At 36.6% G+C, this 18,253-nt stretch overlaps 1 protein-coding gene across 1 annotated transcript in view; it reads right to left on the reverse strand.

The window, feature by feature from the left end:
- Positions 1 to 18,253, reverse strand: part of LOC124555372 (probable C-mannosyltransferase DPY19L1) — a 222,190-nt gene that overhangs the window by 95,922 nt on the left and 108,015 nt on the right. Inside the window, exons 7-8 of the mRNA XM_047129261.1 lie at positions 10,323 to 10,475; positions 3,530 to 3,754 (exon numbers count right to left, since the gene is read on the reverse strand). Of these exons, the coding sequence (XP_046985217.1) occupies positions 3,530 to 3,754; positions 10,323 to 10,475 (378 nt within the window). The remainder of the gene's footprint in view (positions 1 to 3,529; positions 3,755 to 10,322; positions 10,476 to 18,253) is intronic.

Genomic DNA, 18,253 nt, shown 5'->3' on the forward strand with positions numbered 1-18,253 from the left:
TAATACTGTAATAAATCTGTTTATTGGCAATCGATACGAACCCCTGACTACCAATCCATTCTGTGAAAACCACACATTAATAGCACTTTCCACTTCCACAATATTTGTGGAGCAAGTCTTAGGTGATACACCCTGTATATAACAAGAAAAATCATTATCAATCCCTGTGGTACACCTGAAGATGCTATTTAGTTCTGGGCAAAACCTGGATTTCTTAATGTGACTCTCTGTATTCTTGCATATAGCACCACCTGCCACAGAAGGATACATGAAGACTTCAGTGATAGAATAAATAAAAAATTACAAAAATCACAATGTCATCTTGTATGGATGCTGATGACAGCTGATGGGGGGGCTCCTACTTTTTCTTGAAAAAGTCCTAAGTTGTCCTCTTTAGGCTGAAAAACACTATTCCAGTCCTACTATTGAGGAAAAATTCCTGGTAATATTAAGAACTAAACATAGGCACTCCATGTGCCAGTCAGATAAGCTCAGTGGGCACAAGAGAAGGAATTAGCTATGATCTTCTTGGAGGACACAATCTGCCATCCTACCGGTTACAGTAAAACATGAATACCCTAAATCATGCAGTGAAAGTGAGGATTTGAACCTACTCTTGCCAAATACATGTCAAGACCCTTAATCATAACAGGTAAAAATCTTTGGCATCACTTTAGAAAAGAATTCAATCTTGGTGGAATGCACAAATTGCATACCAAAGCAGATTATCTCCTACTTCTTTATTTTAAACAAAACAAAAAGGCAACATCAGTTATTAAACTGAGCCTTGTGCAGTTTACAGTCTTATTGTACTGTTCCTAATGTGCTATAGTTTGAACAGGCACAGCTAAGATTGCTCAGGACAGTCATTCACAATATCAATATCATACGGACATGACAGTGACGTGAAGTAACTAAACTATGCTTCCAGAATGAGATTTTCACTCTGCAGCGGAGTGTGCGCTGATATGAAACTCCCTGGCAGATTAAAATTGTGTGCCCGACCGAGACTCGAACTCGGGACCTTTGCCTTTCGCGGGCAAGTGCTCTACCAACTGAGCTACCGAAGCACGACTCACGCCCGGTACTCACAGCTTTACTTCTACCAGTACCTCGTCTCCTACCTTCCAAACTTTACAGAAGCTCTCCTGCGAACCTTGCAGAACTAGCACTCCTGAAAGAAAGGATATTGCGGAGACATGGCTTAGCCACAGCCTGGGAGATGTTTCCAGAATGAGATTTTCACTCTGCAGCGGAGTGTGCGCTGATATGAAACTTCCTGGCAGATTAAAACTGCTTCGGTAGCTCAGTTGGTAGAGCACTTGCCCGCGAAAGGCAAAGGTCCCGAGTTCGAGTCTCGGTCGGGCACACAGTTTTAATCTGCCAGGAAGTTTCATATCAGCGCACACTCCGCTGCAGAGTGAAAATCTCATTCTGGAAACATCCCCCAGGCTGTGGCTAAGCCATGTCTCCGCAATATCCTTTCTTTCAGGAGTGCTAGTTCTGCAAGGTTCGCAGGAGAGCTTCTGTAAAGTTTGGAAGATAGGAGACGAGGTACTGGTAGAAGTAAAGCTGTGAGTACCAGGCGTGAGTCGTGCTTCGGTAGCTCAGTTGGTAGAGCACTTGCCCGCGAAAGGCAAAGGTCCCGAGTTCGAGTCTCGGTCGGGCACACAGTTTTAATCTGCCAGGAAGTTTCAACTAAACTATGCTTTGTCGTCTTTACCACTTTTCAGCTCACATATCAAATATCTATAATCTTACCTGATTTAGAATACCCAGTACTTGCCAATATTAATCTATAAAAGATAACTTTATGACTGTTATAATCAACAACTGTGATAAAACGTATGCTTAACTTGCAACATATGCTATGCATTGTTATACTTCAGAAGTAACAAAACTAGGCCATTTTCTATATGATATGAACAGCCACCACCAACCTGTGTAACACATAATTTCAATTCCTACATTATTTTACTCCAGTATTCTTTCCTGCTTCTATAGTTTCTCTGGTATCTTCACATATTGTTCATGATACACTGTTACTTAGTATTCATCCAACTAAAGCTTTTATCAACATCACATTTAATGCTTTCTGGCCATTACATGTTGAATCTACAGATATATAAATTTGGTAGTTCATTAAAAAAAAAATAAAAAAACAAAAGAAGCCACGATAACATGCAAAATCTTGAGGAATGACAAAACATATAGGGTGAAGTATGTCAACCAAGTTTGTAATTTCCTTACTCTTTCAAACCGTATCACGTAGAGAGCAATGTTTGCAGGAGAGCTTCTTGACTTTGCAGATTAGGAGAGAAGGCACTACAGGCAAAAATGACCTGGTACTTTATATGGTAAGCGCTGGCAGCACATGTAAATGCTCAAATACCTGCTCTCACAGAACAAGTGGCGTATGAAACACACGCACATCTGAGTTTTTACAGCAGCAAAAGTGAAAGATGGTGGTAACAACTGCTTGAATGATTTTACAGTCAAAACTAAAATTTTGTAACAAATTACAAAATACTATTACACAATGCTACAGTGAACAATACTGTTTGCTGACTAGGTTTCACACTTAGTGGAAACAAATCAATACTGACTGATTTCTAGCAATTCCTCTGCTCCCACCATCCCCTGTGCAATGAACTAAATTATGTTATGTGTACAGTACTTGTAGACCAAAGCTGTGAGATAGGCCACAAAGTTTGCCTGTGTAGTTCATCTGACATATGCATTGCCCACAAAAGGTAACTTTGAGGATCACGTCCTGCTCCAGTACAATGTCCTAATGTGTCAACAGTTTTACAGCATTACTTAAAGAAAAAAATATGCTACAGATGAACAACAAATTTTAGTTTGTTTCATACTGCACATTGGTGGTGTTATTATTAGATTTTTAATTTTTTGGACAATGATTATTCAATATATCACCAATCTGCAAATAATCAGTACAAGGTTGAATAGGTAAGTGTGTATGACTGCAGTGGATTATAGGCAGCCACAAAAGTTGATCTTTTCTTTCCTTTTTACTCTTAGCACTGCAATAACTACAGTTTCCAATTACATACAATGAATGACACAGAAAAATGCATTCTGTACTAGTTTTATTTTCTTTGTTACTTAGAGTTGGGACATTTTTTACTATAATTTGTAGCATTACATATTCATTGTGTGAGTTTCACTCTAGTCTCAAAATTTTACATAAACTAGCAAAAATGTATACTTTACACTCATTCAAATAATATTGTTAGACATTTGAGACCACCCTAGTTTAGGTATCTAACCAGAATGATGAACAATAAATCAAGCAAATATCAGGTCTTATCTTTAAAAATTGTAATAGCTGTATTGTTAAGATGTCAATAGTATGTAATGAACACGATGTATTTTTAAAGTAAAAACTTACGAAAGGATAAATCAATCAGCAAATTACTGAATTATGCCATTGCTTTGAGAGCCTACATTAAATGAACATCACAATGGACATTGTAACAAGAAAGATAATTCTGATAAGGGTACTTACATCATCCATTCCAAAGCTAAAATTGACTGCTGTTTTTATCAGCACTGTCCCAGCAAATGGCAGGAGAAACACCAGAAACAACCTTAATAAGGAACCAGTATTTATCAAATGGTCTATATTGACATGCTTAACTGTCAATACCACCGAAATCAATAGGCAGGTTAGCAGTGAACAGATCAGAAATTTATTTCCAAATAAGGAAAGTATAGCAAGGGAGAGACCCAGCTGTGGACAGAACAGAAAATGGCCAGAGTTAACATAACACAACCAAAACACAGTGTGCTAAATTAGGTTCTGTTCAGTTTGAAATTCCTGATAACAACAAACCTATGTCCATGCACACATACAAGTGATTCAGTTTTTATATTAAAAAGATAACAAATTAAAAACAAACTTGTGTAATGCAACTGATAATAACTCAGACTCCTCGCACAACAAATTAAATAAATGTTCAGCACTTATCAGCCTACAAAAGCCATGCATTGCCATACTGTGAATGCAACAATTGTCCTCTAGTATATTCAGCTGGTTTCACAATTAGCCAAAAGTGTGATACATTCATAAACTTTATCATCTATTTAATATTTGTCTTGGTTATCCATGCTATATGTTGAGAATTTTGCCTCAAAATCTTTATAATGAATAAACTATGCATAATTGTGTGGCCCCTAAATTTTATTGATTTGTTCAAATTCATGTTTCAAAAAGTTCATTTTGTTTTTCCATGAATCCACTACAGCCCAGTTACGTTAAATGATATTTTAAGATATTCAAATGTATTAACAGCCATCAACATTTTCCTTAATCGTGCTTTAGCTACATAGCTTTTATTTAAAAAATCATGTACAGTCACAGCCTCTGCAGTATTTTGCTCTGATTGTTGTGCTGTCAATGCACAGTATAAAACTGACTGGGGCTGCTTTCTGTTCCGTAGTGAAACACGCGCATGGAACATGCTGAGAAATAGGCAGTTCTTAGGGTTTTTTGTAAATTTATGGAAAAATGAAATGATTGTGTGGCATTTATTGGCCGGGATATCCCCTTGGGGGTTCGACCGCCGTATTGGATAATCGGCTTTGAAGTTTTCCCAGTGTTGTATATACTGCAGTATGAGACACATGCTCACGTTGGTCATGTAGCGCATTCGGTAGCATAATTGAATGATATAGATGCTGTTGTTCTTGCAGTGGTTCAAATCTCCCCAACATTATATATTTTTCTCCTTCAATTTGAAATACCTACATCTCATAATTACAAAACTCATCATTATTTTTTATGAATAATGCACGTCATCCTGTTTCTAATCACATATTGGACGCGGGATTCCTGTTTCCATTTCAAATACAAATTCTTAATTATCGACGTTTTATGAAAGGCTGTTCATAAACGTTGTTTAAATTGAGAAAACATAAGAATTTAATTTTTAAGGCAAAAATTAAAAACTAAATCCTCTTTATTTGGACTGTGTCAATTGTTTTATACCATAGAGGTAGATAAGTATAGCAGAAACATAAAAAACAATCATTTTCACAGCATCGACCACATCATACAGATGGTGCATTTTTATATTTGCTGCTGTACCATTACAATATGAACCCAACAGAACTGATCTGGAGCCAAGCTGCAGGATTTGGCGCAAGAAGTAACAAAACTGTTAAGGTGCCATATGTACTGGAACTAATGCACGCAGCTTTTTCAAGTCACTGCCGAGTGCTGGAAGGATGTAGAATGGCTCGCCATAAAAGAAGAAGAGAAAATGCTGTGCCTGGTTGGCTTTGCAGATTCTGTTGTTGATAGGCTCATTATCAATGTAGCAAGTGACATATCCAGAACTGAAATGTGTTGCTCGGATTCGGATAAGGAAGGAGCTAAGAGATTACCAGACGACTGACTGTAAGTAAATACGTTCAGTGGCTTCAATATTTAACTATACCATGAATTCCTTCAATACTCTCTTACGTTACACACAGCGTATGCAGAAAAATTACGGTGTGGTTAAGTCAGGAATTTTCATCATTCTTGTTTTTAATTACAATAGTGTGTTAGCTAAAAACAATAACGTGTTGCAGTTTTCGTCTGGTCGTCTAAGGAGTGTATTGTGGAAGATTTGCAGTGTGTTATTTCATTCTGTTTAAAAATTAAATGACATTCAAACCTGTATTGCTCCTCTGCTCATCTCTTTTTATGTGTGAACTGCAGCTGGCCACATCACTGCAGGCTAGCTGTAACAGGTGACTGGCCAGTGCTATCTAAGTTAAATGCACCAGTAAAGTTGTGTCCCGTATTATCACTAAGTTGATGTGCGTATAAAGCACAACACAAAATGTACCCTTATTATCACACTTGACAGTAGTCTAGACAGCTTGTCTGCAGTCCCACGTGAAACGGAAATCCAATGAGGTTTCAGCAAACACAGAAGAATACATAGTGCAATGTTTACATCAGGTTTATTCTTATGATGAACGGATTATAGTTCAATAAATGTGACAAATTATGTAACAATCATGTAAAGGCAGCAAGAAAATGTGATCCAAAGGAAAACATTTGCAAAGGAGGCTTCATTCATGACTACAAGGTCTGTTCAAAAAATTCTGGATGATTCATAATTTTGCACCAATGGTGTGTTGGAGCAGTTGGCATCCTTGCACGTGCCTGTGCTTAATGTGTAACTGCCGGAAGTTTCATTGTTGTATGTCAGTTAGCTACTGTTTTGTGCTGTATTGAGTAGAACTTTGTATTGCACAGTTTGCAAATTTCTGTACATTAAATTTTGCACGAAACTCAAGAAAACCTTTACAGGGACACACCAAATGATTCAGGAAGCCTACAGTGATGAGTGCTTAAGCCATACTCAGTATTACGAATGGTGCACATGGTTTAAAAATGGCGGGACAGAAGTTAAAGATGGCCCTTGTTCAGGATTCCCTTCAATGTCTACCGACGACACTCATATCAGGAACGTCAACAAAATTGTGCATGCCAGTTGAAGACTGTGTCTGAGAGATTGCAGAAGAATGTTAACATTTCAGTTGGATCATATCAGAAAATCTGACACAGCATCTTGGAATGCATCGTGTTGCCGCCGAGTTTGCCCTACAGCTGATGAGTCAAGACCAGAAAGACTTTCGCCTTGCAATCTGTGAAAGAGCTTTTGGATTGTGCAAATGAGAACGAGATGTTCCTTAAGAGATACGTGTGCTATGGCTTCAGACCAATCATCGTGTTTGTGTTTGTTTACATCAGGTTTATTATTACAATGAACGGATTATAGTTCATAGCCTTCACAGTCTTTCCCAAATGCTATTTTTAATCCCTCCTGTATTGTTCAAAATCAACCCATTTCTGCTTTACTGTTATTATTTAATGCCTGAATTAGCTGCTTAGAGATTTTTTAACGTTTCCTCCTTCAGTGAATGCTCTTTTTCTTGGTTCTTTTACTGTAGAGGACTTTAAACTATCTATTCAGCAGAAGTGTCAATCAACTCATTCCTTTCACATATTTCTCTTAATGGCCTTTAACATTGTTGGCTATTCCCTGCTTAAATTCATAAGATTCTTCTAATAACATAGTTATAGCCTTCATAATGCATCCTCAACTTTGGCTAATGTTTCCTTTATGTCCCTCTAGTGATTTCCTTAATATTTCCAATTTTCACTCAGGTTTCTTATACTAATAGCTGAAAATTTACTCTTCTGAAATTTTTAGAGATTCCAATAAGTGCTACAATGTGAACCCATACCATACTTGGCTAAAGAGACAGTTTTAGCAGTTGTGTTTTCAAGTCTTACGGTTGCCATCCTGACTTAACATCAACCCTAAAAAATCATACTGATGCATAAGAAAATATCTTCCTGCTCCCTATTTCTTTTACTACAACAGATTGTTGGGTTTGTTGCTCAGCTTTTACTGAGACGACATATCCTTGACTAACTTTTAAATCATTCACTTCATCGTGTTCACAGCAGATCTAGAATTCAACTATTACAGAGTCATCCTCAATGCTGAAAATTACAAAACAGGGGAATCAAGAATAAATATAGGATAGTTAACACAGAGTCATAAGTGCAAACATAGGAACCATACAATTACATGCCACATAACAACAGGTGACATTAATCCAAAGTGTCATATAGTAAGCAATATTGGTTGATGTAGAACATAGTCCAACATAAACTGAAATTGTTGCTTACATGGTTGAACAGGAGGAAAAGGTGATATCAGAGACGTCTGGTGACCTCTATTTAGGCACTGATGAATAAGTAAATAATAGTGAAATTACATAATTAAAAAAATTAAATCTGCTGAACAATAAAACCAACAGGAACAGTTAAACTATAGAAAACAAATCCCATGTGTGGAGCCATACGTATGCTCTGTACTAGCAAGTACAGTATATAATGTAAAGTATTTGTGCATTACAAACTAATGGAACATCCATTTACAATTCCACACACCAATGAAAAGAACAATATTAAAACTAATGTACCAAAATAACATAAATGAACGAACATAGTACCACAAAATATGGTGTGCCCTTACTTCGCATGAACTAAACTTATGTAGATCATAAAACTACATTAGCGGTATCTCTGGGCTTACTGTATAAACATGTGGAATAGAGCAGCGTTACAAAGTCGAATGGTGTGAAGCTAGCCAGTAGCGTGTAAAAAAATGAGCAAATGAGTAAAATAAAGGAATGAAAATAGTACAGTAAAACATGGTGTGCCCTCACTAGGCATAAACCAAAATTACACAGATTGTGAAAATACATTATCACCATTTCTGGGTTTACAGTATAAACATGTGGAACAAAGCAGAATTACAATATTTTAAGGTATGAAGATAGCTAGTGGTGCATAAAATATGAACAAATAAGTAAAATAAATCCAGTGCATCATACCTTTTATTGGTGCTTTCTTAAGTTACTGTAGAACTTTCATATTTTTATTTGTCTCTAGCGACCATAATGTACAAAAACACTGAGTGGTTATCTTATTCCTCAGCTGGTTTCGTGGCTTACATTAGCACGTTTTATTTCCCATAACTCTGATACATTCCTTTATTTTACTTATTTGTTCATTTTTTATGTTCAATTGGCTAGCTTCACAACTTTCAACCTTATAATACTGTTTTATTCCATATGTTTACACTGTAAATCCACAGATGGCACTAATGCATTTTCACAATCTGTATGATTGTAGTTTATGCCCAGCGAGGGCACACAATGTTTCACTGTGCTATTTTCATTCCTTAATTTCACTTATTTGTTCATTTTTTATGTCCCATTGGCTAACTTCATCTTCATACTGTAAGCCCAGAGAGGGACACCATACTTCATGGTACCATTTTCATTCATTTATATTTTAATTATTTTGGTATATTATTTTTAATATTGTACATTTTGCTGTTGTATGGAACTGTAAATGGATCTTCTTCCATTACAGTTGGAGTCACAAACAATGGCAGTAAAGATTAGGCTTGTTCTGTGCACCTATGTGACATATTTACCGACAGCCAATGAGTGTTCAGTAATGTTCTCAGCAATCTGCGATGAATATCATGGCCAGTGCAAGCATAATACATGATCACGATGAGTTATTTAGTGATTTTTTATTTCTTTTGTTGCTAGTTATCACTGCTGATGATTGCAGTATGTGACAAATTCTAGGTAAGCAAGAAAGAGAGAAAATTTGCAGGATATACAATTTTTTCAAGTGTAAAGCACATGTATGCACATACCATAACTTTTGCTTGGAGCTGGCAACAATGCAGTCGCCATCCTTGCCTTGACCTGCACAAACTGCCGTCGTTCATGGACTGGACTATAGTTTGTAGTGCACAAATACATTACATGCTACCCTATACTTACTATTATTGAATGTGCAATACTTACTGCTCCACACATGTGATTTGTTTCCTATGTTTAATGATTACTTGTGGTTTTATTGTTCAGCACATAAAAAAACCTTTTTTTTAAAAAAATGATATAATTTTACTATTATTTAGTTATTCACTGGTGCCTAAATAGAGGGCACCACACATCTCTGACATCACATTTTCCTCCTATTCAACCACGTAAACAACGACTTTAGATCATGTTAGAGTTCTGTATATTCTACATCACCCAATATTGTTTACTACATGATACTTTGGACTAATGTCACCTGTTGTTATATAGTACATAGCTGTCTGGTGCTTACATTTGCACTAGAGACTTGGTGTCAACTACCTTATATTTATTCCTGGTTCTCCTGTTATGAAATTCAGCACTGACATGACTATGTAAAAGTCTAGATCTGTTGCAAAAGAATGACAGATTTTGTGACTGATTGTTGTTCATCCCTCCACTGTCTATATTTGACATTGTAAATTTTACAGCTGAAGTTATAATTTCAATACTGTTTATAATCTCCCATCCCTTATGTCAGTAGGTAGTCAAATGTTCCTAATAGAAAATCATTTAAGACAGTTTTTATGGCACTTTCATTATGCCCTCAATGAAGAAACGATGTATGTCCATAGCCCATTATGTGAAATCCAATGTTTTACAATTGCATGTCGAAGTTATTCCAAACATTTTTCCAAATTTTGCAACAGCTACACTTTTTGCTTGCTCTGAAACTCAACTCGAGTGCCTTGATTAAGTACTATTCAATACCATGATATTTCAAGAAAGTAGATGAAAATACAATTTCAAGACCAATATTGAGTACAACTGACAGATAGACTTGACAGACTAACTAATTACATATTTTTTTATCTACTTGCTCATATAGAGTTCACAATACTTACAATCAGCCCCCGAAGAACCATGAGAACAGTTTTCCTGTCTGTCAGACCTGCAGTATGCATAAAATAGATTGCTATTGTCTGTGTACAGAGCACAAACTGTGCAAACTGCCAGGTTGTTAGAGAAATCCAAGTCAAAAAGGTTATGAGCCAAACCTAAATGAGTGGAATAAGAAAAATAAATTACTATATGATGAACCAACAATACCAAAATGTGCAAGGACTAGTACATGCTATAAAAAGACTTACAAAATAAGCTAAAACTAATTACGTCTGCCATAATATCCATTTCTTCCCTTTAGTCATTATTCAAGAATCATATAAATATCAATGAAAACATTTTATCTACATCAACATGGCTACTCTGTAAATCACACTTAAGTGCCTGGATGAGGCTTCATTGTACCACCTTCACAATAATTCGCTGTTATTCCACTCTTGAACAGCCCATGGAAGAAACAAACACCTATATCTTTTTGTGTAAGCTCTGATTTCCCTATTTTACTATGATGAATCATTTCTCCCTATGTAGGTAAGCATATACAATATATTTTTGCATTCAGAGGAGAAAGTTGGTGATTGAAATTTAGTGAGAAGATCCCACTGCAATGAGAAACGCCTTTGTTTTAGTGATGTCCAGCCCAAGGCGTGTATCATGCTCATGACACTTTCTCCCCTATTTCTCAACAATATAAAATGTGCTGCCCTTCTTTGAACTTTCTTGATTTACTTTGTTAATCCTATCTGTTAAGGATCCCACACTGTGCAGCAGTACTCCAACAGAGGGTGGACAAGCATTGTGTAGGCAGTATTGTGTAGGCAGTCTCTTTAGCTCATCTGTTGCATTTTCAAAGTGTTCTGCCAATAAAACACAGTCTTTGGTTTACCTTCCTCGCAACATTTTCTATGCGTTCTTTCCAATATAAGTTGTGAGTAATTGTACTTCCAAGGTATTTAGTTGAATTTACGGCCTTTAGACTTGATTGATCTACCATGTAACTGAAGTTTAACAAATTTCCTTTTAGCACTCATGTGTATGACCTCACACTTTTCATTATTTAGGGTCAATTGCCAATTTTCACACTGTACAGATACCTTATCTAAATCATTTTGCAATTGGTTTTGACCTGCTGATGACTTTACTAGATGATAAATGACAGTATCATAGGCAAACAATCTAAGATGGCTGCTGAGATTGTCTCCTAAATCATTTATAACTTCTGTTTCACTCGATAACTTTCCATCAATTACTACAAACTGTGATACTTTGGGTTGACTATGTGTCAACAGACTGTTCTCTTTGAGATAATTCATAATGTTCGAACACAATACATGTTCCAAAATTCTGTGCATGTCAGCATCAATGATACAGGCCTGTAATTTAGTGGATTACCCTTACTGCATTTCTCGAATACTGATGTGACCTGTGCAACTTTCAAGTCTTGGGGTATGGATCTTTCGTCGAGCGAGTGAACCTCGTTAGTATACAATATGAACTGGAAGTCTTGCTTTTATTAAGTGATGTAAGTTGCTTCACTACTCTGAGGATATCTACATCTAAATTCTCCCATTGGCAGTCATTCTTGATTTGAATTTGGGGATATTCACTTTTCTTCTTTGGTGAAGATATTTCAGAAAACCATGTGCAGTAACTTTGCTTTAGTGGCACTATCATCGATAGTATTTCCATTTCTATTGTGCAGAGAAGAAACTAATTGTGTCTTGCCATTAGCATACTTTACATACCACCAGAATCTCTTTGGATTTTCTGCCAGGTTTCAAGATGAAGTTTCATCGTGGAAATTTACATACATCTCGCATTGAAATGTGTGCTATATTTACTTATTTACAGATCTCAAAGTGCAGTATGTCAGTGGGAAGATTTTTAACATTATTAGTGCGTTTCAGCATAGGATTATACAGCCAACCGGTTGCAAATTACTGTTTGGTACACTGAACTATGTTTCAACACCTACTGAAGGTGACTTGCCATGTGGCACAGGCTGGAATGTTTTATTTTATTTTTGACTTGAGTATAGCTGGTCTAAAATTGGTACATTGCTTTTTTGCAATGTAATTTTACAGTTTATCAATATTTCATTTTGATGAGGACGCACGTAGTAGGTGCTGAAACCTAGGTCAATGTACCAAACAGTTGCAACTAGTTGCCTGCAGAATCCTATGTTGAAACTAGTATATGGCTGCTGAGTAACAGCCACGTTTAAAATGTATTATTAGAGTGTTATACTCACAAACAATGGAATCAAGAATAACTGCAGAGTTGGGGAGAGAGTTGTTTGGTCACAATTAATGGAACAGTTTTGTGTGTCATGTGAATGGGATATCATTAAACCTTGTTTTTGGTTTAGTGCAACACACAAGTGGTAAGATGTGGGGGATCATCACTTCACATCACACTACAAGTGTGGGTGCCTGATGCATGGGACACCTATGAGTCAATGTTGTGCAAGCACTGGATTTTTCACTGGCATTTCAAGGGTGACCCACGAGTACCTCGATTGGGGGGAAATCTATGCTGGCAGTCATCTGCTGAGGGCAGCAATGTAGTGATGATGAGGCAATGTCTAACATCATCACGGATTGTAATAGCAAACAGATTGACCACAGCACAGCAAATCACTAACCAATTCCGCACTGGATAACAATATCCCATGAACAACCAGGACTGAATACATGTGACATCAACACGCACATACAAATGAACTAAAGTAAGAAACATAAATAGGACCAATAATCATGAAGAGAAACAGTTTGTCGAAAATGAGTTCCTGAGCTGCAGTTTCGCTTATGAAAAACATCAATGTCCCAAACTGTAAAATCAATGTATTATCTCACATCAGGACACATCAGATGAATAAACACATGAAAAATGAATGGAAGGTAGGAGACGAGGTACTGGCAGAAGTAAAGCTGCGAGGACGGGGCGTGAGTCTTGCTTGGGTAGCTCAGTTGGTAGAGCACTTGCCGGCGAAAGGCAAACGTACCGAGTTCGAGTCTCGGTCCGGCACACAGTTTTAATCTGCCAGGAAGTTTCACCTGAAAAATGTTTGGAGTGTCAGACAAAACTCAAAGAAGGTTAGACCAACAGTCCGCCTTGAAATATACAAAGATGTCTATGCACATGGGGACGAATTCTCTTTGGAGCTACTGTAAAAGTGAGGCCATGAAATATAAAAGCCAGCCAAAAATGTCTATCCCAAATCCAAGATAGTGACAGTGGAATTATGCACAGCAAATCAGTGAGCAAAGCTTATATAGACAGGATAAATGACTGGGGAACAATGTGATACTTTTGAGGCAGCATTTTTGGATCTTAATAAATTCTTTATGAATAAGTGCCTCGCATAAAATGTATTGCATTTGGAAAGGTTAGGCTTTAAAATTTGCAGTAAAGTATTGGCAGATGTGTATGCATTTATAGGAAACTAAGGGATACTAATTTTTAGTGAAGAGGGTGATAAAATGAGGGACATTCAATAAGTTATGCAACACATTTTTTTCCCCTGAAAGTAGGCTGGTTTTATTGCGTATTCCAATAGACCATACTATTCTCCACTGTTTTGACTACAAAACCTTATTTTTCAACATAATCTTCGTTCAATGCAACGGCCTTGTATCACCTTACTGGGAGAGACTACGTGACCACATAATGCCACTCTACTTGTCAACGTCTTGCTGGATCAATAAACTCCCCATCATCCACGTACTGCTTCCCATGGAGCACGTACTGCTTCCCATGGAGTGCAGCCTTCATTGGGCCAAATAGATGGAAATCAGAAGGTGTGAGATCTGGACTGTAGGGTGGATGAGGAAGAACAGTCCAATGAAGTTTTGTGAGCTCCTCTCAGGTGCACAGACTTGTGTGAGGCCTTGTATTGTCATTGAGAAGCAGTTCATTTGCATTCTGTGGTGATGAATACACAATCATTCCCTTGAATTCTTGAGGGTGTGTGCAACTGGCCAGCATGTGGGAGAGTGGACAAGTTGGCATGATCTAGTTTCAATGATGACAGACACCTTGCCCAGCGACTTACCACACTTTTGTTCACTGCCAGGTCTTCGTAGACATCCTGCAAGCACCTATGAATATCTGCGATGACCTGATTTTCTGCCAAAAGAAACTGACAGCTTTCTGCTTGGAACACACCCCTATTACAGATGATGTTTTGGAGGCTATGTATAGCACCACCACCAGCTGGAAATCCATGAAACCACAGGGGCTGAAGCGTGAATATTCCATGACGTACCACAACAAATTCCGAACAACCCTCATACAAATAAGCATACAAAAAATGAACGAGCTCTAGCCCTCAGTTCATTAGATCACCTACTTGAGAGATTTAATGAGGAATAAGAGTAAGTGGATCATTATTATATTTCCATCAGAACATTCTGTCCCTAAGCAATACGTTAACAGAATTTTAACTAATGCTTTCAAAAGAGTTAACTGATACTTCCATACTTTGAATTAGCTCTTGTTAACAGAGGATGCATTAAAAACAGTGACATAAACTATGAATTAGCAGCCAACACTTTTAGAAAGCAACTCCAGTATGGTAAAACTGCATATTTTTCAACAAGGACTAGCTTACAAACATCTAAAACAACTAAAGAAATTAAATAGTGAAAAGGATATTGAAATATCAGCCACAGAATTACGATCAGTCACAACAGTTGTAGTATGCCTGTACAGATCTCCTCATGGAGGCATAAAAGAACTTTCTCCAACACATTAATTCAAATGGAATGAAACAAACAAACTATCCTGATGATCTGTGGTATTTTCAATATAGATTTTAGCAAACCCTATAAAGTAAGACCAGAGTTATTGAATCTCTTAGACTTTTGTAACTTAAAAATTGCAATACACTGCCCACATGAAAAACTTGTTATACAAAGTTCACACTAGATCAAATAATACTTAACTCTACTCAACAAAATTACAAAGCAGAAATAGTAAGGACTGGACTTCGAGACCCCTATGGCCAAATCATATTTTTTCAAACTGAAAGTGAAAAGGTTACCAAATTGACAAGTATATATTAGAGCAGAACTTACAATAATTAGGAAATCAAAATATTTAGATTTTTTTCAATTTTAGAAGGAGCCACAAGAATAAATTTATCGTACTGAGAATACATATGAGAAATTCAATATCTTGATACAATTAAATATTATTTTGATGTAGCATTTCGACTTAAAATCAGCAAGTCAAAAATCTCTCACACAAACAAATGGATCACTCCAGGTATTATAAAATAATGTGCACAGAAACAATTCCTGTACATAATTACTAAAAAGTGTCACACAACACCTGAATCTGATAGGTATTTTAAAAACTATAAAACAACATTCACAAAGCTAGCAAAAAGTGAAAAAACACTGAAAAATGATATATGCATAAGAAATGCATCCAATAAAAAGAAAGCTGTTTGGAATGCTGCAAAGAAAGAAACAGGAAGCAACAAAATTAAAATTAATAATATACAATTGTAAGAAAATTCAAAACTATCAGCATTTTGTAAATGTAGCAGAAAAACTTATAGTGCAAAATGTCACACATAAGCACCACACACCCTTGACATCAAAAATTGAACACAAGTATACAGGACGTACAGTAAGAAATGAAGTTGCTAAAAGCCAAACACTCCACCAGAAATAGATAATATACCAGATTATGTTGTAAAAAATGTGGAGACATAACTTATCTTGTAAACCTGTCCTCCTCCACTGGGAACTTTCCAACATACTTAAAAATTATCAAATTAAAGACCTGTTCTCTATTGTCTGTATTTTCAAAAATCCTAGCAAAACCATTTTTATAACTGCCTAATTTCTTAAATAAATATAAAATACTAATAGAACAAGAGCATGGTTTTAGAAAAAAAATCATTCACCTGAAATAGTGACATTTTCTTCTCTGTGTGAAATGCTACAGACAGAAACATACCTAGACAGGCAGAAACATACCTTGAGCATATTCCTAGATTTATCAAAAGCCTTCAATACCATCAATCATGATAAATTACCTAGTAAGATTCAGAATCAGGGTATTAGTGGAGCAGCGTGTAACTGTTTTAAATTATATCTCTGTAAAGAAAGCAGCTCATACAGATAACACAAAGCTAATGGCACAGTTGGTACCCATTAGTCAGATTTATTAGCAGTAAAAAATGGGGTCCCACACAGTTCTACACTGGGTCCAATTCTGTTTTTGCTATATGTAAATGACTCAGATATAAACAGTAGCAATAGAAAACTATACCAATTTGCAGATGACACCAGAATCTTAATTACAGGAAGTACCAAAGAAACCTCTGAAAAAATGTTAAAGCCGTCACAAAAACATAATAGTCTTTCATGCAAACAATTTGATTACAAATGTGGAAAGAACTGTATCAATGGACTTTTTCACCATCCTGAATAAGATACTTAATCCCAATATTGAAATAAATGGACCAAAATTGGAAATGCATTGAGTACAAAGTTTCTCAGTAAATGGATAAAAGAGAACATGACATGGCACCACACAGATGTAGACTAGATCAACAGAAAACTGGGTAAAATATGTTTCATACTACAAATACAAATACTATGAAACATATCATATGATAATCTCAAGACCGTTTATTTTGATTTTGCTCACTCAGTGTAGTATTTTGGAGAAACTGTGAGGCAAGTTAAAGATCATTTAAATTACAAGCATAGAACAAAGAATATCACACAGACAACTATTTAAGAAAAATAGAATACTACCTCTTCCATGCACATACATACTAGGAAATGTAATTATCAAAAACGAAAAATTAAACAGCAACACTCTATGCATCACCCAAACTAAATCTGTACACAGTTACCACACAAGACAAGTAAGTGCAACCTAGATAGAAAAACAATTGTGTATAAATGATGTACATGTACAACAGACAAGCAAGTGCTATTACAGACAGGTTTATGTCATCCCAACAACTGTGCACTGAGGCGACACATACATACTAGAAAATGTAATAATTATAATAAAAAAATTAAACAGTAACAGTCCATGCATCACCCAAAATGAATATGTACCCAGCTACCAGACAAGATATATAATTGTGACCCCAATAGAAAAAAATTGTGTATAAATGATGTACATGTTCAATAGACAAATAAGCACTATTACGGACAGGCGTACATAATTCTAACAAATATGCACCAAGGTGACAAAAGTCATGGGATATCTCATAATATCATATCGAACCACCTTTTACCCAATATAGTGCAGCAACTTGACGTGGCATGGACTCAGCAAGTCATTGGAACTCCCCTGCAGAAATATTGAGCCATGCTGTCTCTACAGTCATCCATAATTGTGACAGTGTTGCTGGTGCAGGATTTTGCGGACAAACTGACATATTGATTATGTCCCATAAATATGCAATGGGATTCACATTCGGCAATTTGAGTGACCAAATCATTTGCCTCAATTGCCCAGAATGTTCTTCAAACTAGTTGTGAACAACTGTAGCCTGGTGATATGACTTTGTTTGAGGCATGAAGTCCACAAATGGCTCCAAAAGATCTTCAAGCAGCTGAACATAACCATTTCCAGTCAATGATCGGTTCAGTTGGACCAGAGGACACAGTCCATTTCACGTAAACATAGCCTACAACATTATGTAGCCACCACTGGCTTGCACAGTGTTTTGTTGACAACTTGGATCCATGACCGTGAGGTCTGTGCCACACCAGAACCTTACCAACAGCCCTTACCAGCTGAAATTGGGACTCATCTGACCAGGTCACAATTTTCCACTCATCTAGGGTGCAACAGATATGGTCATGAGCCCAGGACAGATGCTGCATGTGATGTCGTGCTGTTAGCAGACACACGTTGGTCATCTGCTGCCCTAGCCCATTAACGCTACTTTTCG

The sequence above is a fragment of the Schistocerca americana genome, chromosome X (assembly GCF_021461395.2).
Source record: "Schistocerca americana isolate TAMUIC-IGC-003095 chromosome X, iqSchAmer2.1, whole genome shotgun sequence".
In the NCBI taxonomy this organism is placed as follows: domain Eukaryota; kingdom Metazoa; phylum Arthropoda; class Insecta; order Orthoptera; family Acrididae; genus Schistocerca; species Schistocerca americana.